Raw genomic sequence first — 27,775 nt, forward strand, 5'->3', positions numbered from 1 at the left:
TGATGCTCTTCCACTGCATCGTGTGTCCCTGCTTCACAGTCAGCAACTGTGACCAACAATGGCAGGAGCGTCACCACCCTCAACAGTAGCCTGCCCTCCGTACATGTTATCTCAGTCATCACGTCGATGACTCCATGAAGGTGCTGCTCATGGTCCAAATGAGGAAACACACATTCAGAGTTCAATAACTGGCCGAGCTTAGACTGAGATAAGAAGCAGAGAAAAGTTTCCCATCCTGTCTCCAGGACGCCAAAGCCCAGAACGTAAAAAGAAAGGTGGTGGTGGCAAGGTTGATGAGGACAACGAAACTGCTGTTTCATTAATAAGAGCACATCTCAAATAATGAATACTGTTATGCTGAAAATAAATAAAAAATAAATTGAAAAAAATAAGAGCACATCTCAGGTTCCAACATTCTCACATCCACGCTGACTCAGTGGAATGGTTCTCTAAGGCAAAGGTCAGCAGAACACTCCACTACACCTAAAGACCCCTGGTCTCCACTGGCTCCTCTCTGGAAAGATGACTCCTCCACCATCTCCCCCAGGATGTACTCTCACACTCACACACATACACACAGGCACCCTGCAGTGCCCATAAAATCCTAGTAGATGCAAGACCCCAAAATGAGCTCCAAAAGAGAGGACCCCAAGCTTGTTGTTCTAAGTCTTTTAGAAAGGGAGCTGAATTTGCCAAAGTTCTTTCGGGTGAATCCCATTCATGTCACTCAGACAACCCATGCCAAAAACTTGCTACATGACAGGAATCTAGAACCCAAACTACAGCTCATCCTCAGGCCTCATTACCATAGTCCACAACCCTCAACATTTACAAACCCAGAGTTACAGCTGCTAGAATTCTCAGTGACCTTTTCAAAGAACAGAGAAAAACAGATCAAATCCTTTACAGTCTTTATTATTCAGGGCCTACCTTATTTAAGCAAAATTCTCTTCCAATTTCTCTACTTAAGGAAATCAGAAACCACACGAGCATCTCCGACTTCCTGCTCCTGGGCTTCTCTGACCACCCAGAGCAGCAGCCTCTCCTCTTCGGACTCTTCCTGGGCATGTACCTGGTCACCGTGTTGGGGAACCTGCTCATCATCTTGGCCATAGTTTCTGACCAGCACCTCCACACTCCCATGTACTTCTTCCTGGCCAACCTGTCCCTCATTGATACCTGCTTCTCCTGCACCATTGTCCCCAAGGTTCTGGTGAACACCATCACTCAGCACCACACCATCACTTATACTGGCTGCCTCGTACAGATGTACTTCTTCATGGCATTGGCCCTGCTGGATGATTTCTTGCTGGCCGTGATGGCATATGATCGCTATGTGGCCATCTGCCTTCCTCTCCACTACACCACCATCATGTGTCCCCAACGCTGCCTGCTGCTGGTCGCCACATCCTGGCTCTGCGCCCACCTCCTGGCCTTCTCACTCACCCTTCTCATGGCTCAGTTCTCCTTCTGTGCCTCCCATTCCATCCCACACTTTTTCTGTGACCTTCTCCCTGTCCTCAAACTTGCCTGCTCAGACACCCAGATCTTTCAGGTCATGATGTTTGCTGAAGCAGCCCTCGCAGGTGTGGTCCCTCTCGCCTGTGTCCTGATCTCTTATGCCCACATCATGCACACCATCCTCAGGGTCTCCTCAGCTGGGGGGAAGCACAAACTCTTCTCAACCTGTGGCTCTCACCTGACAGTAGTCACTCTTTTCTATGGAACTGTCTTTCTTGTGTATTTCCAGCCCTCTTCCTCCTACTCAGCAGGCACTGGAATGATGGCATCTGTGGTGTACACAATGGTCACCCCCATGCTAAACCCGTTCATCTACAGCCTGAGGAACAGAGACATGAAGGGGGCTCTGTGGAGACTCCTTGCCTGCAGAAAATGTTGCATCTTATAAAGAGACTAGAGTAGACCAGGTTTTTTGAAATAGTTTTCTCAATGGAATTCTCCATTACAATTTTGAAAAGCTCAAGGTTATGGCAGGATTAATGCTTAGAAGCACAAGCAGGTTTAAGAAATAAAGTTTGCCTGACCTGGCAGGACTGGAATAGAACCGTCTAGCGAAGGACAGCTCTGCAGCCTGGATAGAAGGAGTGGACAAAAATCCCAATGGGATTTCGAATAAAAAATGGCACCAAAGTTAAACAGAGGCTTTATTCCAGATTCTTGCAATAGGAGTGAACAGAGCTCAGTCTGAGCTAAAGTCTGCTGAGGTAAATGGTAAGATGACTCTTTTTTATTTATTTGTTTGTTTATTGAGGTGGGTAGAGAGAAAGCATGTGCAAACAAGCGACAAAAGTGCAGAAGGAGAGAATCTGAAGCAGGCCTTCTGCTGAACACAGAGCCAAAGCTTGGGGATAGATCTCAGCACCCTGCGATCATGACCTGAGCTGAAACCAAGAGTCAGACACTTACCCAACTGATTCACTCAGGTGGCCCTGATAAAAGGATTCTTAAGTGCTGGGGTGATTGGTGAGTTTTTGAAAAAACACAGGCCATCCATATTCCCTAACTGTATTTACACAAAGGTAAAATAAACTTGTCACCTCTCTATGATAGGAGGTAGTTTTGTAACTTGAAACAAGCATTGTTTACAGGAGTGAGATTTCCACAGTCTCACAAAGAATGGGAGATGTGGGCTTCCTTCCCTGTTCATTGCATTTCAAAGACATAGTTCCCATCTATTGAGTTGGGACATTCTTGCTCTGTGAACTAGCAAGAGGATTTTGCTCAAAGGAGCAAAGAAAGAATTTATGATTATAAATTTTCTAAAGTAAATATTCTAAGAAAATTGAGGTCAAAAGCCTAAAGTTGGAAGAAGCTTGTAAAAAAGTTCATCAACCTGAAGAAAAGGTGAAGGCCATCTTGGTTGTGACTTAATGAATAGGTATAGGTGTGCAAGCCAATTCAAACCAGAGAGTGGGAATCAACAAACGAATGACATCAGATGAAATTCAGGTTCTAGGAGAAAGCTCAATTAGTAGTTCTATGACTAACAGGCCCCCACTCAACTATAAGAAATGTTCACAAAACTTGGAAGGGTCAAATGCGCTGAGATTCAGGGACCATTTCTAAGCCGAGCTTTGCAGTGATTCATTCACAGGGACTAAGCCACAGAGAAAGCTAAACCATGAAGACACACTATTTGCTAGAACTAAAAGAACAAGAATATTTCTAGAAGAATCTAGGCATGGACAGATTTCAGGACTGGCCCAAAATCACACAATAGGGGTTGGATCTAAGATTCTGCCAGCGAGAGGCTATTAATTAATGGGACAAGTCCTTGATTCTTTGGGTTTTCATCTCTAGTTTATTTTGTCTCTAAGCAAAATTTTTTTGCAGTAAACATCATAATAAGAATATAAAATGTAAAGAACTAGAAAAAAGGAAGAAATCACCCACCCTCCCCCCATTTAAAGACAATCAGTGTTGGGGCTCAGTCAGTTGAGTGACTGATTCTTGGTTTTGGCTCAGGTCATGATCTCTGGGTTGTAGGATTAGATCCCCTACTCACTAGGGACTCTACTTGAAGAGTCTCTCCCTTTTCCCTCCCCCCACCCTGAACTCTCTGTCTCTCTCTCAAATGAATAAATAAATCTTTCCAAAAATAAAGACAGTCAATGTTCATACTGTACATCATAACCTTCTCCTTCTGTCTTTTGCAAAATGCTCTTGTTTCTGCTTTCATGAGGAAATACTGTACACACAATTATACATTCTTTTTACTTAATCTGTAACAGGAATTGTCTCCCTTTGACTTCTGTATATCTTTCTTTCTGTGTAGTAATATTGAGGGGACATTGTGCAATATGACTGCTCTTTTCCTGAGAAAACCTCTGAGGACTGGAATCTTATTTTGGCAGGACAGTAAAGCATCACAAAAAATAGATGTGGTAGGGCGCCTGGGTGGCTCAGTGGGTTAAGTCGCTGCCTTTGGCTCAGGTCATGATCTCAGGGTCCTGAGATCGAGTCCCGCATCGGGCTCTCTGCTCCGCAGGGAGCCTGCTTCCCTCTCTCTCTCTCTCTCTGCCTGCCTCTCCATCTACTTGTGATTTCTCTCTGTCAAATAAATAAATAAAATCTTTAAAAAAAAATAGATGTGGTATAAGTGGGAGAGAAATTGAGGAGAAAGCTGGGTAGAGCCGAACAGGATCTGGTCTTCCTCCATGAGAGCCCTGGCAGCCCGAGAAGAAGGGAGCACAGGTAGATGTGTTTCACTGGGAGAGGAGCAACTGCTCAGGGGACGATTGTACTGTGGCTGGAGCAGGGCACAGGGAGCAGCATATACCCCTTATGAGAATCACACAGTATCAGCAGAGCATCTTTTTGTACATTAAAAAAAAATTTATCTCTGTCTACCTTGATGTTGATATTCCCAGTTAATTCTTCATCTTTTAAAAGCTCTCGATCTTTTGATGTAAAGAAGTTTTGAATCTGTATATTATGTCGGACACTTTTGCCTTGTTGTGCCTCTTCTACTGGTCACAGAATAGAAAAATCTCTGTGCAGAGTTCATAGGAACAGGCAAACTTTCTTCTCATTTTCTCATGGTGTATGATTTCTTACAAATTACTTTAGAAGGAAATCAGATAGTTCAAAGGGTTCTTTCTGAACATATTCCCCTTCGCTTCCTGCAAGGGTTTTCCTCCCCCTTTCTTGTTTTGCTTTTGGTGTTTGTTTGTTTCATGCACTTATTAACATATAGAAATACTAGGTGTCTTTCTGCTTGCTTTTCTCACATAAATCTGGTACATTCCACCTCAGGGTCTTTCCCTCTGGTTTTTCCTCTCCATGGTGCCTTCTCTTTCTCCAGCCCAACTAAGACTCCCCTCTACAGGGATCAGAAGGAAGGGATCCACTGGTAATTTGCATCTTCTTCTTTTTCTTTTAAATCATGTTCAGTTAGCCACTGTATAGTACATCAATCATTTTTTATGTAGTGTTCAACAATTCATTAATTGCTTATTAACGTGCATTAAAGCTGTTGAGTCATTCAAAAGGAGTTAAACTATATAGGCAGGAACATTTTGAAATTCTCTTTAGATTAATTAATTCTCAGTCCTTCCTGTACAGAATGATAGAGTTTGAAACAAACAGATATCTCAGATACTGTGGCCAAGCGAGGTCAGCAGTGAATATTTTGCTCCTAGTCACCAAGGACAGCAAATACAAAAGCAAGGAAGGGAATGCAGAATCCAACATGGAATGTATTCAGAACCTCACCTAATTTCACCTGGGACCATCAGAGCAGTGCAATGACTCTTTGAATGGTGTCTACACAGCCAACCAAGGCTTGGTTTCTACTTCACAGACAACTCCAAGCATGAGAGACCTTAGCTGAACACAGAATGTTGCAAGCAGGTCTTTCTAACTCAAAGCTCACCCTTCTTTTGCTACCTTGTGCTGCCTCCCAACTCCCCAAAACCACATAAACAAAAAGGCAGCTCATAATGAAATGGACAAGAGGCTAGACTAGATGTGCCATCACAAAAAAAAAAAATGTGTAGATGAAGGGTCAATAAACAAAAAAAGCTCTCATATGATCAGTCATCAGGGAAACGCCCATTAAAGTCACAGCACAATATCAGCAAACACCTACCAGAATAATTACAACTGAAAAGACAGACAAAATGACAAGTAATGGCATGATATGAAGTAGTATCAGACATTGCTAGTGAAAGTGTAAATTTGTAGAAGAGTAGAATTATTTCACAGTATCTACTTAAGTTGACATATGCCTTATCCTATGAGCCAGAAACTTCATTCAATCAATATATCCAAGATAAATCCAAAAGGCAGGTATAAAAATGTCCTTAGCAGTGCTGTCTTAACCAGAAGCTGGAAAAAACTCAAAGATCCATCAACAGTAACATCAACAAATAAATTCTAGGATATTCATCAGTGCAATCTACATAGCGATGAAAATGAATCAACTACGGTTTTGGTTTTGTGGGGGGGAGGGGCAGAGAGAGAGGGAGAGAAAGAATCTTTTTTTTTTTTTTAAAGATTTTTATTTATTTGTTTGACAGAGAGAGATCACAAGTAGGCAGAGAGGCAAGCAGAGAGAAAGAGAGGAGGAAACAGGCTCCCTGCCAAGCAGAAAGCCCGATGCAGGACTCGATCTCAGGACCCTGAGATCATGGCCTGAGCTGAAGGCAGAGGCTTAACCCACTGTGCAATCCAGGCGCCCCAGAAGAGAAAGAATCTTAAGCAGGCTCCTCATCCAGCACGGAGGCTGACGTGAGAGGCTCGATCTCTTGACCCTGAGATCATGACCCGAGCCAAAATCAAGAGTTGGTCACTTTACTGAGCCACACAGGCACTCCAAATCAACTACTGTTAAATGTAAATATATGGATGCTTCTCATATTATTGGGTAAAGTGAATCTTAGATTAAAAACTATGTACTGGCAGATTCTATATGCATAAACTTCAAAAACAGACAAAACTAATCAATGTAGTTAAAAGTTGGGTTGTTCTTGGAGGAATAAGAGGACTGGTGATTTAAAGGACACACAAAGAGGTTTCTGGATTAATCTTCAGGTTCTCTTTCATGACCTAAGTGCTGGCTCAGTTAGTATGTGTGTTTTGGAAAAATTAATCAATCCATACATTTAAAATGTTGTACACTTTTATGTATACATCAATAATTCTTCAATGAAATATGTACTTGAAAACTTAAAAACGCATAAAGATTGAAATAAGTCAAGCAGAGAGAGTCAATTATCATATGGTTTCACTTATTTGTGGAGCATAGCAAATAGCATGGAGGACAAGGGGAGTTAGAGAGGAGAAGGATGTTGGGGGAAATTGGAAGGGGAGGTGAACCATGAGAGACTATGGACTCTGAAAAACAATCTGAGAGGTTTTGAAGGGGCAGGGGGTGGGAGTTTGGGGGAACCAGGTGGTGGGTATTGGAGAGGGCACAGATTGCATGGAGCACTGGGTATGGTGCAAAAACAATCAATACTGTTATGCTGAAAATAATTTTTTTAAAAAAAGATTGAAAATAGAAAGTTGAGGGGTGCCTGGCTGGCTTAGTTGGTACAGCATGCAACTCTTGATCTTGGGGTGGTGAGTTCAAGCCCCATGTGTGGTGTAGAGTTTAATTTAAATTAAAATAACAATAATAATAACAATAAAAAAACAGTTGGAAAAACGTAAACTATAAAAATTATGTAGCTATATCATTATTGAATAACTAGACTTTAAGACAAAGAAGATTATTACAGATACAAAGGTTCATGTTATAAGCATGAGGTCTTTCATTCACCAGAAAGATACAACCATTCTAAATTTTTTAGTACAACAATTGCTGTAAGTAGGCATATTAAATTGATAGAACAACAAAGAGAACTAGATAAAAGCACACATAAGAGAAGATTTTAATATACTTCCCTCAGTAACAGAACAAGTAGACAAAACGAAATCAGTAGATATATGAAAGTTTTGGAAAATACAATTAACAATATTAACCTAATGTACATCATATAAAACACCACATCTAATACTTGTGAAGAACACATTCTTTTCAAGGATACAAGGAATATTTTAAAAACTTGACCATATACTGAACCATAAAGCAAATCTCAACAAATTTTAAAGGACTGAAATGGGGAGGGTGTGGTCTGGGAGCAAGACAGTGGAGGAGTAGGAGACCTAAATTTTGTCCCAGGAATTTAGCTAGTTATCAAACCATTCTGATTACCTGCAAACTCAACAGGAGATAATAGCAGCAATTCTATGAACAGAAAAGTGACCACTTTGGAAGGTAGGACATGTGGGGAAGTGAATCTGAGGTGAGACTGTGGGGGGTTGGGGGCAGGAAGCCTCCATCAGCTGGTTACTAGTGAGAGAGCAGCAGAGCACAAACTCCAAACTTGTAGAAGTCTGCTCCACAGAGGGACTTCGCTCCAGTGACTAAGCAGGGAGAGTGGGGGGTGGAACCCTCACTGGGACAGCATGGTCTCAGGGCCCTTGGGGTCACAGAAAGACTGGGGATGCCTGAGTGTGGCAGAGCTCCCAAGTTTCACAGTGAGGAAGCCAGTTGCAAAGACAGAACTGAGGAGGGGGCTCTCAGCACAGGATTGCCATAAACCATGATCCATGGCACAGCTGGGTCACTACTCTTCCAGTAGGAACCCAATAAGCAGCAGATCTGGGGAGACTCCCCTACCTCCCCCAGGAGGAGTGGCACAGGAGCACACCACAGGAATCTGCTGGGTTTGGAGACTCCAAATAGGGCCATGCACCAGAGATAGATTCTCAGGCACAGGCCAGGTGAGCTTGGAGTGTGGCCGGACACCAGGGAGACAGGAGTGACTGACTGCTTTTCTCCGAGGAGGCACTGAGGAATGGGGCCCCAAGCTCTCGGCTCCACTGTATTGGAGATCAAGAAGTCACCATCTTCATTCTCATCCTCCAAAACTGTACAGAAAGTGTTCAGAGAACAAAAGTTTCTGAGAGCAAACCCAAGCAGATTACTTAGCCTGGCCACTGGCAAGGGTGGTACAACTCTCCAAGAGACCCCCTCTCCCAGAAGATCAACAAGAACATCCACCCAAGACCAAGTTTACTGATCAATGAGAACTGCAAAACTCCAGCACTAGGGGAATACAGCACACAGAATTCATGGCTTTTTCCCCATGATTCTTTAATCTTTCAAAGTTAATATTTTTAATTTTCATTATTTTTTACTTTTTCTTTTTTTTTTGGTATTTTTCTTCTTTCCTTTTTCAACCAAAATCTTATCAATTTATTTTTAAAAATCTTTTTTCAGTTTTCATTTTTACAGTCATACTCTAGCCCTTCATTGTATTTAACCTTATTTTTTTAATTAATTTATTTATTTTCAGAAAAACAGTATTCATTATTTTTTCACCACACCCAGTGCTCCATGCAATCCGTGCCCTCTATAATACCCACCACCTGGTACCCCAACCTCCCACCCCCCGCCACTTCAAACCCCTCAGATTGTTTTTCAGAGTCCATAGTCTCTCATGTATTTAACCTTATTTTTAATATAAGTTTTCTTTCTTTAAAATTTTGGGATACAGTTTTGTCCAAAGGACAAAAATATACCCTAAATAATAGTGTGTGGCTTTGTTCTAGTCTCCTGTCTGATCACATTCTCTTTTTTATTTTTTCATTTTTTTCTCTAAAACAACTTCTTACCTTATCAATTCCTTTTTTAAAACCTTTTTTAATTTTCATCTTTACAGTCACATTCCATCCCTTCATCATATTTACCCTTATTTTTGTGTGTATATATAAGTTCTTCTTTCTTTAAAATTTTGGGAGGCAGTTTCTCCTAACAGACCAAAATACAACCAAAATCTACTGTGTGGCTCTATTCTATTCCAGCCTGACTGAATTCTTTTTTTTTTTTTTTTTCTTCACCCTCCCCCATTCTGTTTCTGGTCTCTTCTGATTTGTTTATATATTTTTTTCTGGAGTTGTTGTTACCCTTTTAGCATTTTGTTCTACATTCATCTATTCTTCTCTGGACAAAATGACAAAGTAGAAAAACTCGCCTCAAAAAATAAAGAAAGAAAAGAAAAGAAAATAGAATGACAGGCAGTACGGACTGCCAGGGACCTAGTCAATAGGGACATTTGTAAGATGTCAGAACTAGAGTCCATAATGGTGATTATAAACATATTAGCTGGGCTTGAAGAAAGCATAGAAGATACTAGAGAATCCCTTTCTGAAGAAATAAAGGAACTAAAATCTAACCAAGTTGAAATCAAAAAGGCTATTACTGAGGTGCAATACAAAATGGATGTTCTGGGGTACCTGGGGGGCTCAGTGGGTTAAAGCTTCTGCCTTTGGCTCGGGTCATGATCCAGGGTCCTGGGATCAAGCCCCACGTCGGGCTCTCTGCTCAGCAGGAAGCCTGCTTCCTCTCTCTCTCTGCCTACCTCTCTGCCTACTTGTGATCTCTGTCAAATAAATAAAATCTTAAAAAATAAAAATAAAAAAAATTTAAAAATGGCTGCTCTAACTGCTGGGATAAATGAGGCAGAAGAGAGAATTAGTGATATAGAAGACCAAATGATGGAGAATAAAGAAGCTGAGAAAAAGAGAGAAAAACAACTACTGGGTCATGAGAGGAGAATTCAAGAGACAAGTGATACCATAAGACAAAACAATATTAGAATAATTGGGATCCCAGAAAAAGAACGAGAGAAGGGGGAGGAAGGTATATTGGAGCAAATTATAGCAGAGAACTTCCCTAATTTGGGGAAGGAAACAGCATCAAAATCCAGGAGACACAGATAACCCCCCTAATTTGGGGAAGGAAACAGGCATCAAAATACAGAAGACACAGAGAACCCCCCTCAAAATCAATAAAAATAGGCCAACACCCAACATCTAATAATAAAACAAGTCTCAGAGACAAAGAGAAAATCCTGAAAGCAGCTTGGGACAAGAGGTCTGTAAACTACAATGGTAGAAACAATAGACTGGCAGCAGCCCTATCCAAAGAAACCTGGTAGGCCAGAAAGGACTGCCATGATATATTCAGGGTACTAAATGAGAAAAATATGCAACCAAGAATACTTTATCCAGCGAGGCTGTGACTGAAAATAGAAGGAGAGATCAAATGCTTTCAGGACAAACAAAAACTAAAAGAATTTGCAAATACAAAACCAGCCCTACAGGAAATATTGAAAGGGGTCTAAGCAAAGAGAGAAAGTAACACAGGCCAGAAAGGAACAGAGACAGTATACAGTACGAGTCACCTTACAGGCAATACAATGGCACTAAATTCACATCTTTCAATAGTTACCCTAAATGTAAATGGGCTAAATGCCCCAATCAAAAGACAAAGGGTATCAGATTGGATTAAAAAAACAAGACCCATCGATATACCATTGCAAGAGACTCATTTTAGACCCAAAGACAATTCCAGATTTAAAGTGAGGGGGTGGAAAACCATTTACCTTGCTAATGGACATCAAAAGTAAGCTGGGGTGATTAGACAAATTAGATTTTAACCAAAGACTACACTAAGAGAGGAGGAAGGACACTATATCATACTTAAAGGATCTACCCAACAAAATGTAACAATTTTAAATATCTGTGCCCCTAACATGGGAGCAGCCAATTATATAAGTCAATTAATAACAAAATCAAAGAAACACATCGATAATAATACTAGCATGGGACTTTAACACCCTACCCACTAATGGACAGATCATCTAAGTCAAAGAACATGGAAATAAAGTCTTTAAATGACACACTGGACTAGATGGACTTCACAGATATATTCAGAACATTCCATCCCAAAGGAACAGAATACACATTCTTCTCTAGTGCAAATGGAAGATTCTCCAGAAGAGATCACACATCCTGGCTCACAAATCAGGTCTCAACTGGTACCAAAAGATTAGTATCATTCCCTACATATTTTAAGGGCACAATGCTTTGAAACTAGAATTCAATCACAAGAAAACTGGAAAGACCTCAAATACATGAAGGCTAAAGAGCATCTTACTAAAGAATGAATGGGCCAAATAGGTAATTAAAGAAGAATTTTTAAAATTCATGAAAATGAAAACAAAACTGTCCAAAACCTTTGGGATGCAGCAAAGGTGGTCCTAAGAGGAAAAGTATACAGCAATACAAGCCTTTCTCAAGAAACAAGAAAGGTCTCAAATATACAACCTAACCCTACACCTAAAGGAGTTTGAGAAAGAACAGCAAATAAAGCCTAAACCCAGCAGGAGAAGAGAAATAATAAAGATCAGAACAGAAATCAATGAAATAGAAACCAACAGAACGGTAGAACAGGTCAATGAAAATAGGAGCAGGTTCTTAGAATGAATAAGATTGATAAACCCAACTCAGACTTACCAAAAAGAAAAGAGAAAGGACCCAAATTAATAAAATCATGAATGAAAGAGGAGAAATCACAACCTACACCAAAGAAATACAAACAATTATAAGAAATATTATGAGTAATAATATTACTCATAATTAGACAATCTAGAAGAAATGAATGCATTCCTTAGGGACATATAAACTACGAAACTAAACCAGGAAGAAAATGAAAACCTGAACAGACCCATATCCAGTAATGAAATTGACACAGTAATCAAAAATCTCCCAAAAAGGGACACCTGGGTGGCTCAGTAGTTAAGCATCTGCCTTCAGCTTAGGTCATGATCCCAGGGTCCTCAGATCAAGCCCCACATCAGGCTTATCTGCTTGGCAGGAAGCCTGCTTTCCCTCACCCATTCTCCCTGCTCATATTCCTGTTCTCTTCTGTCTCTCTCTCTCTCTGTCTGTCAAATAAATAAATAAAATCTTTATTTTTAAATCTGCCAACAAACAAGAGCCCAGGGCCAGATGGCTTCCCAGGGGAATTCTACCAAACATTTAAAGAAGAATTAATACCTATTCTCCTGAAATTGTTCCAAAAAATAGAAATGGAAGGAAAACTTACAAACCCATTTTATGAGGCCAGCTTTACCTTGATCCCAAAATCAGAAAAAGACCTTATCAAAGAGAATTACAGACCAATACCTCTGATGAACATGGATGCAAAAATTCTCACCAAAATACTAGCCAATAGGATCAAACAGTACATTAAAAGGAATATTCAGCACAACCAAGTGGGATTTATTCCTGAGCTGTAAGGTTGATTCAACATCTGCAAGTCAATGTGATATACTATATTAATAAAAAAAAGAACAAGAACCATATGACACTCTCAACAGATGCAGAAAAAGCACTTGGTAAACTACAGCATCCTTTCTTGATTAAAACTCTTCATGGTGTAGGATAGAGGGTACATACCTCAATATTATAAAATCCATCTATCAAAAACCCACAGTGAATATCATCCTCAATGGGGAAAAACTGAGAGCTTTTCCCCTAAGATCAGGAACATGAAGGGCTGTCCACTATCAACACCACTATTCAACATAGTACTAGAAGTCCTAGCCTCAGCAATCAGACAACAAACAGAAATAAAAGGCATCTAAATCAGCAAAGAAGTAGTCAAACTTTCATTCTTTGTAGATGATATGATAGTTTATGTGGGAAACCCAAAAGACTCCACCCCAAAACTGCTAGAACTCATACAGGAATTCAGTAAAGTGTCAGGATATAAAGTCAACGCACAGAAATCCAGTTGCATACACCAAGAGCAAGACAGAAGAAAGAGAAATTAAGGAGTTGATGCCATTTACAATTGTACCCCAAAATATAAGATACCTAGGAATAAATCTAACCAAAAAGGCAAAAAATCTATACTCAAAAACTATAGAACACTCATGAAAGAAACTGAGGAAGAAACAAAGAAATGGAAAAATGTTCCATGCTCATGGATCAGAAGAATAAATATTGTGAAAATGTCTATGCTACCTACACATTTAATGTAATCCCTACCAAAATACCATCAACTTTTTCAATGAAATGGAACAAATAATCCTAAAATTTGTATGGAACAAGAAAAGACCCCTGAATAGCCAGAGGGATGTTGAAGAAGAAAAGCAAAGCTGGTGGCATCATAATTCCAGACTTCAAGCTCTATTACAAAGCTGTAATCAAAGACAGTACATTACTGGCATAGAAAAAGACACACAGATCAATGGAACAGAATAGAGATCCCAGAAATGGACCCTCAACACTATGGTCAACTAATGTTTGACAAAGCAGGAAAGAATGTCCAATGGAAAAAAGACAGTCTCTTCAACAAATGGTGTTGGGAAAACTGGACAACCACATGCAGAGAATGAAACTGGACCATTTCCTTACACCACACATGAAAATAGATTCAAAATGGATGAAAGATCTCAACATGAGACAGGAATCCATCAAAAATCCTTGAGAACACAGGCAGCAACCTCTTTGACCTCATCCTTAGCAACTTCTTCCTAGAAATATTGCCAAAGGCAAGGGAGCAAATAGAACTATTGGGACTTCATCAAGATCAAAAGCTTTTGCATAGCAAAGGAAATAGTCAATAAAACCAAAAGACAGCTGACAGAATGGGAGAAGATACTTGCAAAGTGACCTATCAGATAAAGGGGTAGTATCCAAAATCCATAAAGAACTTATCAAACTCAACACCCAAAGAACAAATAATCCCATCAAGAAATGGGCAGAAGACATAAACAGACATTTCTGTAAAGAAGATATCCAAATGGCCAGCAGACACATGAAAAAGTGCTCAACATCACTCAGAATTAGGGAAATACATATCAAAACCTCAATGAGATGCCACCTCACACCAGTCAGAATGGCTAAAATTAACAAGTCAGGAAACAACAGATGTTGGCAAGGATTCGGAGAAAGAGAAACCCTCCTACACTGTTGGTGGGAATGCAAGCTGGTGTAGCCACTCTGGAAAACAATATGGAGTTTCCTCAAAAAGTTGATAAGAGAGCTACCCTATGACCCAGCAATCACACTACTGGGTATTTAACCTAAAGATACAAATGTAGTGATCCAAAGGGGCACATGCACCTGAATGTTTACAGCAGCAATGTGCCCAATAGCCAAACTATGGAAAAAGCCTAGCTGTCCATCAACAAATGAATGGATAAAGTAGATGTACACACACACACACACACACACACACACACACAATGGAATACTATGCAGCCATCAAAAAAACCCAAAACCTTGCCATTTGCAACAATATGGATGGAACTAGAGGGTATTATGCTGAGCGAAATAAGTTGATCAGAGAAAGACAATTATCATATAATCTCTCTGATATGAGGAATTTGAGAGGCAGGGTGGGGGGCTCGTGGGGGGAAGGAAGGGAAAAATGAATCAAGATGGGACCAGGGAGGGAGACAAACCATAAGAGACTCTTAATCTCCAGAAACAAAGTGAGGACTGCTGGGTGTTTGCAGGGAGGGATAGGGTGGCTGGGTGATGAATCCTGGGGAGGGGATGTGCTATGGTGAGTGCTGTGAATTGTGTAAGACTGGTGATTCATAGGCCCGTACCCCTGAAACAAATAATACAGTATATGTTAATAAAAATATATACATATTTTAAAAATCGGATGATGACTACATCTGAACTATCACTCACTCATTTATACCATCTACATTTCCACTCAGGGTCTTTTATCTAATGTTATTTTCCCTTCCAAGGCACCTTCCTCTCCTTCAGGCCCACATAGCTCACTTAAGTCCCACATCATCTGTAGACAGCACCCTCTTACACAAGCCTACCCTAATCACCAGGACACGATCTGCTCTTCTTGTGAGCTCCACTATCCTGTTATCTATTCTTCTACCCCGCCCTTCCAAGATCAAGAATGACAAGGGGCGCCTGGATGGCACAGCGGGTTGAGGGTCCAACTCTTGGTTTTGGCTCAGGTCATGACCTCAGGGTGGTGGTATCAGCGTTGCAACAGACTCGCACTGGATGAATAAGGAAGCTGTTTGTGACTCTCTATCTCCCTCTCCTTCTGACCCTCCCACATGCCCCCTCTCTCTAAAATAAATAAATAAATCTTTAGAAAATGACATAAAGATGTCCACTCTTGCCACTTCTACTCAACATTATACCATAGTTTCCAGCCAGAGCAATTAAGTAAGAAAGGGCAATATAAGGCATCCAGATTATAAAGAAGTAAAACTACGTCTTTTTACAGATGACAACCATCATATATTTAAAGATTCCTAAGGAATCCATCAAAAAACCTACTAGAACTAATAATGTGGATTCATGCAATCCTTACAAAATCTCTTTTAAATAGAAATGCAAGGGACACAGAACAGGTAATATATCCTTGAAAAAGAAGAGCACATTTGGAAAGACTCACATCTTCTGATTTCAAACCTTACTACAAAACTGTAGTAATTAGGCAGTATGTACTGGCACAAGCCAACATCAAAGGGAGAGATTTGAGAGCCCCCAAATAAACCTTCGTGTTTATGGTCAGTTATTTTCAGCAAGGCTGCCAGGCCAATTCAACAGGTAAAGAAGAGTACTTACAACAAATGGTGCTGGGAAAACTGAATATCCAAATGCAAAAGAATGAAGCTGGACCTTTAACTCAAACCACAGATAAAAATTAATCAACATGCAATCCGATTGCATGGAGCACTGGGTGTGGTGAAAAAATAATGATACTGTTATGCTGAAAATAAATAAATTTTTAAAAAATTTTAAAAAATATAAATAAAATAAAACTGATAGACACCAAAAAAAAATTAATCAACATGGATCTTTGACTTCAGTGTAAGAGCCTACAAAACCCTTAGAAGCAAACATGGGGATAAATCTTTCTGACCTTGGATTAAGAGATGGGTTTCTTCAATATGACACCAGAAGCACAAGCAGTAATAGAAAAAAATGGGCAAATGGGATTCATCAAAATCAAGAAGAAAAGCATGAAGAAAATGAGGAGAACATAGGCAGTAATCTCTTCACAGCAACTTCTTTCAAGATATGTCTCCAAAGGCAAAGGAAACAAAAGCGAAAATATACTTTTGGGACTTCATCAAAATCAAAAGCTTCTGCACAGCAAAGGAAACAGTCAAGAAAACAAAGAGGCAACCCACACAATGGGAGAAGATATTTGAAAATGACAGTACAGACAAAAGGTTGATATCCAGGATCTATAATGAACTCAAACTCAACACAAACGAAACAGTCAATCATATCAAAAAATGGGCAGAAAATACGAAGAGACACTTCTCCAGTGAAGATATACAAATGGCTATCAGACACATGAAAAAATGTTCATCATCACTAGCCATCAGGGAGATTCAAATTAAAACCACATTGAGATATCAACTTACACCAGTTAGAATGGCCAAAATTAGCAAGACAGGAAACAACATGTGTTGGAGGGGATGTGGAGAAAGGGGAACCCTCTTACACTGTTGGTGGGAATGCAAGTCGGTGCAGCCTCTTTGGAGAACAGTGTGGAGATTCCTCAAGAAATTAAAAATAGAGCTTCCCTATGACCCTGCAATTGCACTACTGGGTACTTACCCCAAAGATACAGATGTAGTGAAAAGAAAGGCCATCTGTACCCCAATGTTTATAGCAGCAATGGCCATGGTCGCCAAACTGTGGAAAGAACCAAGATGCCCTTCAACGGATGAATGGATAAGGAAGATGTGGTCCATATACACTATGGAGTATTATGCCTCCATCAGAAAGGATGAATACCCAACTTTTGTAGCAACATGGATGGGACTGGAAGAGATTATGCTGAGTGAAATAAGTCAAGCAGAGAGAGTCAATTATCATATGGTTTCACTTATTTGTGGAGCATAACAAATAGCATGGAGGACATGGGGAGTTAGAGAGGAGAAGGGAGTTGGGGGAAATTGGAAGGGGAGGTGAACCATGAGAGACTATGGACTCTGAAAAACAATCTGAGGGGTTTGAAGTGGCGGGGGGGGGGGGTGGGAGGTTGGGGGAACCAGGTGGTGGGTATTATAGAGGGCACGGATTGCATGGAGCACTGGGTGTGGTGCAAAAACAATGAATACTGTTATGCTGAAAATAAATAAAAAATAAATTTTAAAAAAAAAAAGAAGATACACACATGGTCAACAGACACATGAAAAGATGCTCAACATCACTATTATCAGAGAAATGTAAATTGAAATCACAATGAGATTATCACTCCATATCTGTAGGAACAGCTAGTATAAAAAAGACAAGAAATAACAAGTGCTGGCAAGGATATGGAAAAAAAGGAACCTTCGTACACTATTGGTCGAAATGTAAATTTGTGCAGCAACAGTGGGAAACAGTATGGAGCCTCCTCAAAAAATTAAAAATGGAAATCCATATGATCCACTAATTCTACAAATGGTTATTTATCCAAAGAAAACAAAAATGCTAATCTGAAAAGGATATCTGGACCCTTGTGTTTATTGCAGCATTATTCATGGTAGCCAAGCTATGGAAGCAAACTAAATGTCCGCCAACAGATGAATGGAGATAGATAGATATCATCAACTTTTTGATGAAAAAAAATATATATATATAATGGAATATTACTAGGCCATAAAAAAGAATGGAATCTTGCCTCCTGTGACAACATGGATGGATCTAGAGGGTATTATGCGAAGTGAAATAAGTAGGACAGAAAGAGATAAATGCCATATCATTTTACTTATATATGCATATATGTTATATATATTATATATAAGTAATATATATACAAATATATATGCTTATATATGGAATCTAAAAAACAAAACAAATGAACAAACAAAACAAGACAGAAACAGACTCATAAATACAGAGGACAATCTGGTGGTTCCAGAGGGGAGGGTGTGGAGGATGGGCAAAATAGGAAAAAGGGAGTGGGAGATATGGGTTTCCATTTATGGAAGGAATAAATCACAGGGATAAACGGCACAGCATAAGGAATATAGTCAATGGTGCTGTAGCAGTGTTGTATGGTGACAGACGGTAGCTATATTTGTGGTGAGCTCAGTATGACTATACACAGAGTTGTCGAATCACTATGTTGCATACCTGGAACTATGCAATATTGTGTATCAACTATACCTCCATTAAAAAAATGTAGACAAGCCACCAAAAGGGAGAAAATAAATGCAAATCATATATTTTCATTGAATATAAAGAACTCAGACAATTCAACAATAAAAAGATAAGTAACCCAATTTTAAAATGGCCACAAGATTTGAATAGACATCTCTCCGTATAAAATACACAAAAGGTCCATTAGCACATGAACAATGTTCAACACAGTGAGACATTAGGAAAGCGCCAAGTCAAAACAACCAGATACCACTTCACTTCCACTAGGATGGCCACAATCCAAAAGGTGGGCAATATCACACTGAAAAAGTTTAAAAAAAAAAAAATTTTTTTTTGAAATGGACAATATCAAAATCTTGGCAAGGAATGAGAGCAAGGTGAACCGTCCTATACTGGTAGCCAAACTAAAATACTGGGGCTGCTTTGGAAAACAGCTGGGCAGCTTCTCAAAATACTAAACACCGAGTTACCGTGTGATGGGGTGATTCCATGCCCAGGTGCCTAACGAAGAAAACACGTCCACGCCAAAGCGTCTACGCGGATGTTCACAGCAGCATCACTGACAACCAAAGAAAAGCAACCTGAAAAGCACACCACTGTGGCAATACTCTGCGAACTCCAGAATCAGCTCAGGTCTATGAGAAACAAAGGAAGAGCGTAATCAGAGGAGGAAAAAAATATGTTAGAAAGAAGTCATGAGCGCCTGGGTGGCTCAGCAGGTTAAGCGCCTGCCTTGACTCAGGTCATGATCCCAGGGTGCTGGTCTCGAGCCCCATATCGGGATCCTGCTTCTCCCTCTCCTGCTAGCCACCCTGCTAGTGCTCTCTCTCCCTGTCAAATCAATAAAATCTTAAAAAAAAAAAAAAATGTCTTGTGTGAGATCAAGGGGAACAGCATCGTCACCCCCACGCAGACCCTCCACTCACTGGGAGCGCGGTGCAGGGCGCGGAGGAGAGGGGCAGGATCCCCACGCGCGGGCACTCGGGCTGGCCGGCGGCAGCGTCTCCGGCGCCACAGGCAGATATCCGCACCCGGTGGCCGCAATCGTAGAAGTTTGTAGAGAGAGATGTCTCACAGGGGCTCAGTCGCTTGACGGTGCAGAGGGTCTCAACAGCGCCCGGCTCGCTCAAGTCCAGGGCCTCGAAAATGGCTCCCACTGTGGGAAGAGTGGGCGGAGCTACCTGCGCAGGATAGGGTCAACCGGAGGTCACGAACTCTCCGTGACCTCCTCCACCCCTCCACCCCTGGGACCAGGTCTTACGGTCCCACAGGTCCTCCACTCCCGCAGTGTGCCCCGCGCGGTCTGCAAGCGGCTCCGCTGGCCTGGAAGTGGCTCCTTCGCTGCATCGGAAGCAGACACCGCAGCAACAGTATAGGTACATACAAAAGAAAACACAGATTACGGTAAAGATTCCCTAAATAAGTCATGTGTTTTTCCACAGAGAACCCTATGAGCCGAACCACTGATTTATTAAGTCCGCTAGGCTTGGGGGGGGGGGGGCAGTCAGTTCGCTCAGGGCATTCCCTTGTGTCCTCCTGTGATTTAATAAAGCTGATACAGATATTGTAACAGTGTTGTATGGTGACAGGGGGTTGCGTAACATACAGAGACATCGTATCACTCTGATGTGCTCCTGAAACTAATAGAACGTTGTGTGTCAACTGTACCCAAATTTAAAAAAAAGAGGGGCATAGGAAGAGAAGAAAAGATACATTAGCAGACCCATCAGGTATGAACACAAAACATAGGTTTCTGTAATAGCCCAGGGGCCTCCTTGCAAGGCAGTAGTAACATCAAAGTCCATGCTGTTTTGGAGAACAGCTTTTCTCCTTAGAGACATTTCAGAGTTAGGCTTCCATCTCGTGACTGGACACCACAGAAGCAGCAGACATCTGAAGCCAAAAAGACAGATCTGTCGTAGGAACATGTATGAGGTTTTCCCCTTGTATAAGGATTACACCCATATGATCTGACCTGCCCCTTAGATGTCAATGTGGCTGCAGCTTTAGGAATCTGGCCTGGTTGTGGCGACCACACAGTTGCTTAGGCAAGATAGCCCTGCCCCTAAGGATGGCAGCCTGGCTTCCCCAGTGACAGGGGTTAGACCAGACAGTGTCCACACAAACCAAGGCGTATTGAAAACAGTCACTTGAATGAAGGGGCCAATGTATCTATTCACCAATCCTCACCACTTGGAAACTTTGGCAGATGGCTCCCGATTCAGGGTCCTGGGATAGAGCACCACAAGAGGGAGCCTGCTTTTCCCTCTCCCACTCCCCCTGCTTGTGCACTCTCGCTCGCTCTCTCTCTCTGTGTCAAATAAATAAATAAAATCTTAAGAAAAAAAAAAAAAAAAAAAAAAAGCACACGTGCCTGGGTCCGGTGTAAGAACATGCATCTCATTTCCCAAGTGCTGACTCCATGACTGGCGCTGGCCTCCGGTTGCTTCCAGTCTGCTGCTGCGTCACACATGATCCCATTTTCTCATCATCTCAGAATCCTGCTCTCATATGTGCCGCTCAAAGACACGCAGAGGGCAACAGTGTCTCTGCGGTGGAGGCAGGAAGCCTTCCTGCAGAAGGTGATATTGAGCTCATTTTGCAACAAAAAGAGCTTTTCAGGTAGACAAGGAAGAGGCTGGACATTTCAGGCAAGAGGAACAATGTGGAGTGTTAGGGGAAACATAAGAAGAATTTTGTGTTGGTGGAGATCATAAAGTGTAATAAAAAAATACTGAGCCCAAAGAACGGATGGGGGAAACGAGCCATGCTGCTCCCCAAACAGCGTGATTGTTTGCCCCACACAGAACCTGGGGACCCACTTAATCAAACTTTCCCATCCTCCCCAGACACCAAAGAGTGAGTCATCCCTGGCATTCCCCTGCCACCGGCTTTCATGGAGTCCCCAAAGGATGTGGAAAGGGAGTCTCCATGGAGTCTAGGACAGCAGAGAGAGAAGGAGTCAGGATGAAAACAGAAAGACACCATTCCCCCCAGACCCAAGAGTGTATAAGTCCCCCCGTTCCTATGTTAGGGTGGGGACATCCCTGCTACCTGTCCCTGCTGTTGTCACCCCATAAGCTGGATTGAAGCTGCTCCACCAGAAGATCTCCCACCGTCCTCCATCTCCTAGGTATGTCCTAACAACCCAGTAACCACACACCATCACGGGGCAAGCGGCTGGTATCTGGACTGAGACGTATCGAATGCCTGTGTCCTGAGGAGGAATGGGCTAAGGGAACGGGCTTGCTGGGAAATGGCCAAGCCACATGTAGAGAAATGCCAGGAGGCCATCCTCACCAAACTTAAATGTGTTCATGAGTATAGTGAGGCCTAGAAAGACCTCTCAAAACAGAGTTCAGTAGAGAGAAAGGAGCTAGCAGGAAAAAGAAGTGTCCAGAAAGCTACAATCTTCAGACATCAGAGCTGAAAATGCTAACCGATATGAGCTAGGGTCTTACTAGTTAAAGATTTGGTGCCCAAATTAGCAGCATCAGTAACATCTGGAAGTTGGTTAGAAATGCAGCATCTCAGCCCCCTCCCAGTCCTTCTGGGGCAGAATTCGGATTTCACAAGATCCCCAGGTGATTCCTATGCATACTCAAGATTAAGACGCTCTTATCTGCTCAGGAATCCCAAATCATGCAACACACCAGAATCACCTGGAACATTTTTTTTCAAGTACAGATTTCTGAGGCCTGCTCTAGATCAACTGAATCAGAATCTCTGGACACTGTGCACAGCCATATATTTCTACCCAAAGCTTCACCAGTACTTCTAATGACAGAAGTCCGTAGACTGGAAACCACTGATCTGGCCCAATCTGCTCAATCTAATGATGAGAGGACAGAGACGAAGACAGTGGTACCCACAGACTGGGGTGATCTATTAAGCAGTCTAGTTAGAGTCTCTGCCTAGAGACAAAGAAGTCGTATTTGGAGTCTGATGTGAGTTTAAGCCCCATCTTTATCCCTCATGGCTGTGCATTTTGGGATGAGTCCCCATTCTTTGGAACTCAGTTTTCTTGCCTTCAAGAAAAGATACCCTAGAATGTTCTCATGGACAGTAAGGGAACAGAGAGAAACTAGTAGAGAATTAACTCTGTGTTTTATGCATGTGCTTGTTCGTGCGCACACACACACTCTACTACACAACTGAAGTCTGGGGATCCTTGTACTCAAAAATTTCAAAGCAACCTAAAATCTCTCAAGCTTCATTGTCCCCATTTTACAGATGGAGAAATGGAGGGACACTTGAAGCTGCTCTGCTCCTCACATTATAAAGGTGAGTAGTGTTTGTTTTCCAGACAGAACACAGAAACACACAAGTAGTTGACTACCAGCTGGATTGTGAATGCAGAATGTCAGTCATCCAGCTGATCTGTTCATGGAGAACCTGTAGTTTCTCTACCCCTAGAGGCTTTCTCACCTACACCAGGGACGCCACTAAGGAGGAGAGGGTCCCTAAAATTCTGTATCCCTAAGGCTAGAGGGAAGAAGGAGGCATAGTCGCAAATGCTTGATTGGGTGAGACAGACAAACGTTTAGGTAATTGGGTTATAATACACAGTCTAGTGACTGGGGTTCCAACACAAGAGGTTGGTCAGTTGGGTGTTGAGATAAAGCTTCCTTGCAAAAAATGACCCTGAATCATAAAAGATAAGAAGGGTTAGTTTTAGTTCTGGGTGTGTGGATAGGGCAAAAGTGATGCAACATTCTGAAATGTCCTGAGGTTCTTTAGCCAGGATCCCATGTTTGGTTGGAGCCCAGCAGTAATGGTTCATATACATGGACATAAAAATGTGCATACATATACAAAAAATGATTTTGTGCCTTTTTGTGAGTTTGTATATTTTTCTGAAAATCATGTTTTCATGTCAATGTGGTTTTTTTTTCAAGTATGTCAAAGAAGAATTTATTGTAATTTCACTTTCTTGGCTTTAAAAAAGACTAATTATCTGTATTTAAAATATACTTCTTAGCTTGCCTTCAAAAGAGAATATTTGGTATGTTTGACATTTTATCATAGTATAGTGACAACCTTAAATATTTTTCAATATTAGCTCATCAAATACCTTTGCAGGACTCCCAAGTGACTAATATGGTAAAAAGGTAATTATAAATCCAGACCGTGAGCAAATTTTTGTAAGAATGTAGAAAGAAAATATCATAAACCAGTTTTAGAAGATCAAAACACAACGGTGATTTTAAATATACTAACAGCTGCCTTCCCTTTCATACCATTTAAGATGAAATATATAAAAACTAGGAGCTTCTGAATATTAAAGAGCTAAGACAGTGACAGTTTTTTGTTAATGATATACAATAATTCATTGCAAATCAAATTTTCTCCCATTAAAATTTCAAAATCTGAAGTCATTTAGTTTAATTTTGTGGCTCTCCATCCAAAGGTGGAACTACATACTCTAATTTTTTAATAAGCTCTTACCCATAAGAACTAACATTTTTATTATAGGTTCTCTGTTGTCTATGTCATTATGTCTTTTTATTTTCTCAGTTGGAAAGTCAGTTCCTACGTGCTGTTAGAAGCTTCACATTCCCTTAGGTAAATACCTCCTGGTGCAACTGCTGGGTAGTTCCAATTTTAACTTCTTGAGGGGTCTCCATACTGTTTTCCAGAGAGGCTGCACCAGTTTGTGTCCCCATCAACAGCATAAAAGGGTTCCCCGTTTCTCCGCATACTCCCCAACAACGGCTGTTTCTTGTGTTGTTCTTTTTAGCCATTCTGACAGGTGGGAGGTGATATCTCATTGTGGTTTTGATTTGCATTTCCCTGATGCTGAGTGATGTTGAGTCTCTTTTCTCATGAGGTCTCCTTTGGAAAAGTGACTATTCATGTCTTCTGCCCATTTCTTAACTGGATTATTTGTGTTTGGGTGTCGAGTTGGTCATTTCCTTATACCTACCCTTTATATCTGACTTTATCAGATATGTCATTGGCCAGTATCTTCTCCCATTCCATAGGTTGTCTCTTCGTTTTATTGATTGTTTCCTTCACCATGCAGAAAAGTCCCAATAGTTCCTTTTTGCTTTTGTTTCCTTTGCCTTTGAAGATGTGTCTAGCAAGAAGTTGCTGCTGCTGAGGTCAAAGGTGCTGCCACCTGTGTTCTTCTCTAGGATCTTGATGGTTTCCTATCTCCCATGTAGGTCTTGTAGCCATTTGGAATTTATTTTTGTGGGATGCCTGGTGTGTGTGTTTTGAGATTTCTCCACATTGATACATACAAATCGAATCCATTCCTGTCTAACTCCCATGAGCCTACTGACAAAAATTTAGGCTTGGCTAATGCTTGGCCATTACCAACAGTCCCGCAGAGTGTGCACCCTTGTGCATATCACCTTGTATATGTGTGTGAGAGTTTTCAAAAGTAAACACCAAGAAGTAGAATTACTAGCCATTATGGACTGATTGTGTCCTCCCCAGTTCATATGTTGAAGTCCTACCCTCAGTGTGATGGTATTTGGAAGTGGAACCTTTTGGAAGGTAATCAGGTCTAGATGAGGTCATGAGAGTGGGGTCCTCACAATGGCATGGTGCCCTAATAAGATCGGACAGCTTGCTCTCTAGCTCTATCTGCCATTTGAGGATACAGCAAGAAAGCAACGATCAGCAAGTCAAAAAGGTAGCCTTCACCAGAAGCCAACCATGCCAGCACCCCATCCCAGACTTCCCAGCCTCCAGAACTATGAGACATAAATGTCCACTGTTTCAGCCCTCCAGTCTATGGTACCTTTGTTATGGTAGCCCCAGCAGACTAAGATAGTAGGGTATGCACAGTGGGGGTCTTTAACTGCCAGAGTCTCTTTCAAATGTCCCAGCTTACATTTCCACCAGCACAACCTCACCAACATGTGACATCTTGAAATTTTTCCAGCCAAGCTATCCTTTGTAGGAAAATCTTTGTCATCCTCACCAGGCACACGTAGGTGCCGAACATCTTAACTTCTCTCAAAGGAAGCGGAAAGAGCAATTACTCAGCTCCGGGCTGTATGCTGCACACCTAACACCTCTTAGAAACCCCCAACGGAAGTGGTCTAGTTCCTAATATACAATAGTGAAGTGGCTTGCCCAAATTTACACACCAGAAAGCAGTGGAACCTGGACTCAAAACCAAGTCTGCTCACGGCTTGTGATCATACGCTTCACTCTTCCACATGAAACTAACACTTACTGAGAACAGATCACACACCAGGCCCTGGAGATACACAAATGAATTGCAGGGCCATTCTTAGTGTGAAGTGGTATTCAATAAATGTTGCTTGAATGAATTTTGGATCAAGGACCTCCTATCCCACAGAAGAGACAGACACAAATATGGGACTAGAAGGCTGACAGGCCACAACAGATGGAAGCTTCAGCGCAGCAGGGTCAAACAAGGGAGTGGTTTTGTTTCCTTCGAGTGCATTAGGTAAGCCTTTACATCGAAGATCGGTTTTGCCAAACAAAAAAGAGGAAATGGATTCTAGGCAGAGGGAGCAAGTGCAAAAGCACAATAGTGTGAAGCGATGTTACACTTTCTAGAAAATACACTATTTTAATTGCCTGAAAGTTGCTTCCTTCCAGTAATGAGGCAAGGCACTAGCTCAATTCAGTTCATTGATTCTTCCTGAAAATCCCTGTTGTGTACTGGGCCCTGTGTGAGAGAGATATTTACATATATTATCTCTTTTAATCCTTGCATCCTTGTCTCTCATTACACAGATGAGAAAATTTGGGCTCAGAGAGGTGGAGAGTCTGGCCCTGGAATACATTCAAACTTCTGTCCACTTCCTGTTGCCTCCCCAAGATACTAGACCACATCTGAACTCTCTCCACTCAGGTCGTACTCCAGTGGGAATACGTCCTCCCAGAACCTCAAGATCCATCGCTAGTTACTCTTTGAGATTTTTCTGTTCATTTCATTGTCTCTTTTCCTCCTTGGGAAACTGGAGAGCACAATGCATCTAGAGTCATGGAGTGTTCCAACCTTGGCCAGATGTTAACTATTGCCCCATCCATCATTCATTCATTTCACAAACATTTGTTGAGCACCTACTATGTGCCAGGCAATGTTCTCAGTACTGTGGATACAAAATTGAGTAAGACAGACAAGAATTCTGCCCTCAGGAAGGTTAAGTTGCAGTGACTCATCAGAATTAGAAAGGAAGGTATGGAGAGGTTATGTGGCCTGTCCAAGGACACATAGCAATGTTGTTACACAGGTAAAATGGAAGTCCAAGTCTGCCTTCCTCCCAGTGCTCTCTCCTCCTTCTCCATGGTGGGCATAACCTATGTCTTATATCCCTCTTGCTTTGCCTCTCATTAGTCTCTGTTCATCAGGATGACTACAGAGAACCTCACCTGGACCAGGGTTACCCCTGCTGAATTCATCCTCCTGGGCATCACAGATCACTGGGACCTACGCATGACCCTGTTCCTGATTTTCCTGCCAGTCTACCTAGTGAGCCTGTTGGGAAATATGGGCATGGTGCTGCTGATCTGCCTAGATGCCCGACTTCAAACGCCTATGTACTTCTTCCTGGCCAACCTCTCCCTGCTGGACGCCTGTTATTCCTCAGCCATCGGCCCCAAGATGCTAGTGGACTTGCTGCTGCCCCATGCCACCATCCCTTACATGGCCTGTGCCCTCCAGATGTTTTTGTTTGCAGGACTGGCTGACGCTGAGTGTTGCCTATTGGCAGCCATGGCCTATGACCGCTACGTGGCCATCGGAAACCCTCTTCTCTACACAACAACCATGTCGCCGCGTGTATGCCTGGCCTTGCTGGGAGCATCAGCACTGGGTGGAGCAGTCAGTGCCTTTGTCCACACAACCTTCACCTTCCGCCTGGATTTCTGCCACTCCCGGGAGGTCAACAGCTTCTTCTGTGACATCCCTCCACTGCTGGCCATCTCCTGCAATGACACCAGTCTCAATGAGCTCCTCCTCTTTGCTGTCTGTGGTTTCATCCAGACAGCCACTGTGTCGGTCATTGTCGTGTCATATGGCTTCATTGTTGGGGCTGTGATTCGCATGCGCTCGGTGGAGGGTCGCCGCAGAGCAGCCTCTACCTGTGGCTCTCACCTCACGGCTGTAGCCATGCTGTACGGGACACTCATTTTCATGTACTTGCGTCCCAGCTCCAGCTATGCCCTGGACACCGACAAGATGGCATCTGTGTTTTACACTCTTGTCATCCCAGCTCTCAACCCACTCATCTACAGCCTCCGCAACAAGGAGGTCAAGGAGGCAGTC

General features: G+C 41.9%; 1 protein-coding gene and 1 long non-coding RNA gene across 2 annotated transcripts in view; both read left to right on the forward strand.

Annotated features, from left to right (window-relative positions):
- The window catches only part of LOC309846545, a 762,900-nt gene that overhangs the window by 680,223 nt on the left and 54,902 nt on the right, over positions 1 to 27,775 (forward strand). The gene's annotated exons all lie outside the window — the stretch shown is intronic.
- The window catches only part of LOC309847244 (uncharacterized protein), a gene marked incomplete at both ends in the record, with an annotated part of 33,741 nt that continues 7,032 nt past the window's right edge, over positions 1,067 to 27,775 (forward strand). Inside the window, 3 exons of the mRNA XM_082697190.1 lie at positions 1,067 to 1,869; positions 19,433 to 19,889; positions 26,846 to 27,772. Of these exons, the coding sequence (XP_082553316.1) occupies positions 1,067 to 1,869; positions 19,433 to 19,889; positions 26,846 to 27,772 (2,187 nt within the window). The remainder of the gene's footprint in view (positions 1,870 to 19,432; positions 19,890 to 26,845; positions 27,773 to 27,775) is intronic.

Source organism: Mustela nivalis (genome assembly GCF_964662115.1).
Source record: "Mustela nivalis genome assembly, chromosome: 13".
NCBI classification, from domain to species: domain Eukaryota; kingdom Metazoa; phylum Chordata; class Mammalia; order Carnivora; family Mustelidae; genus Mustela; species Mustela nivalis.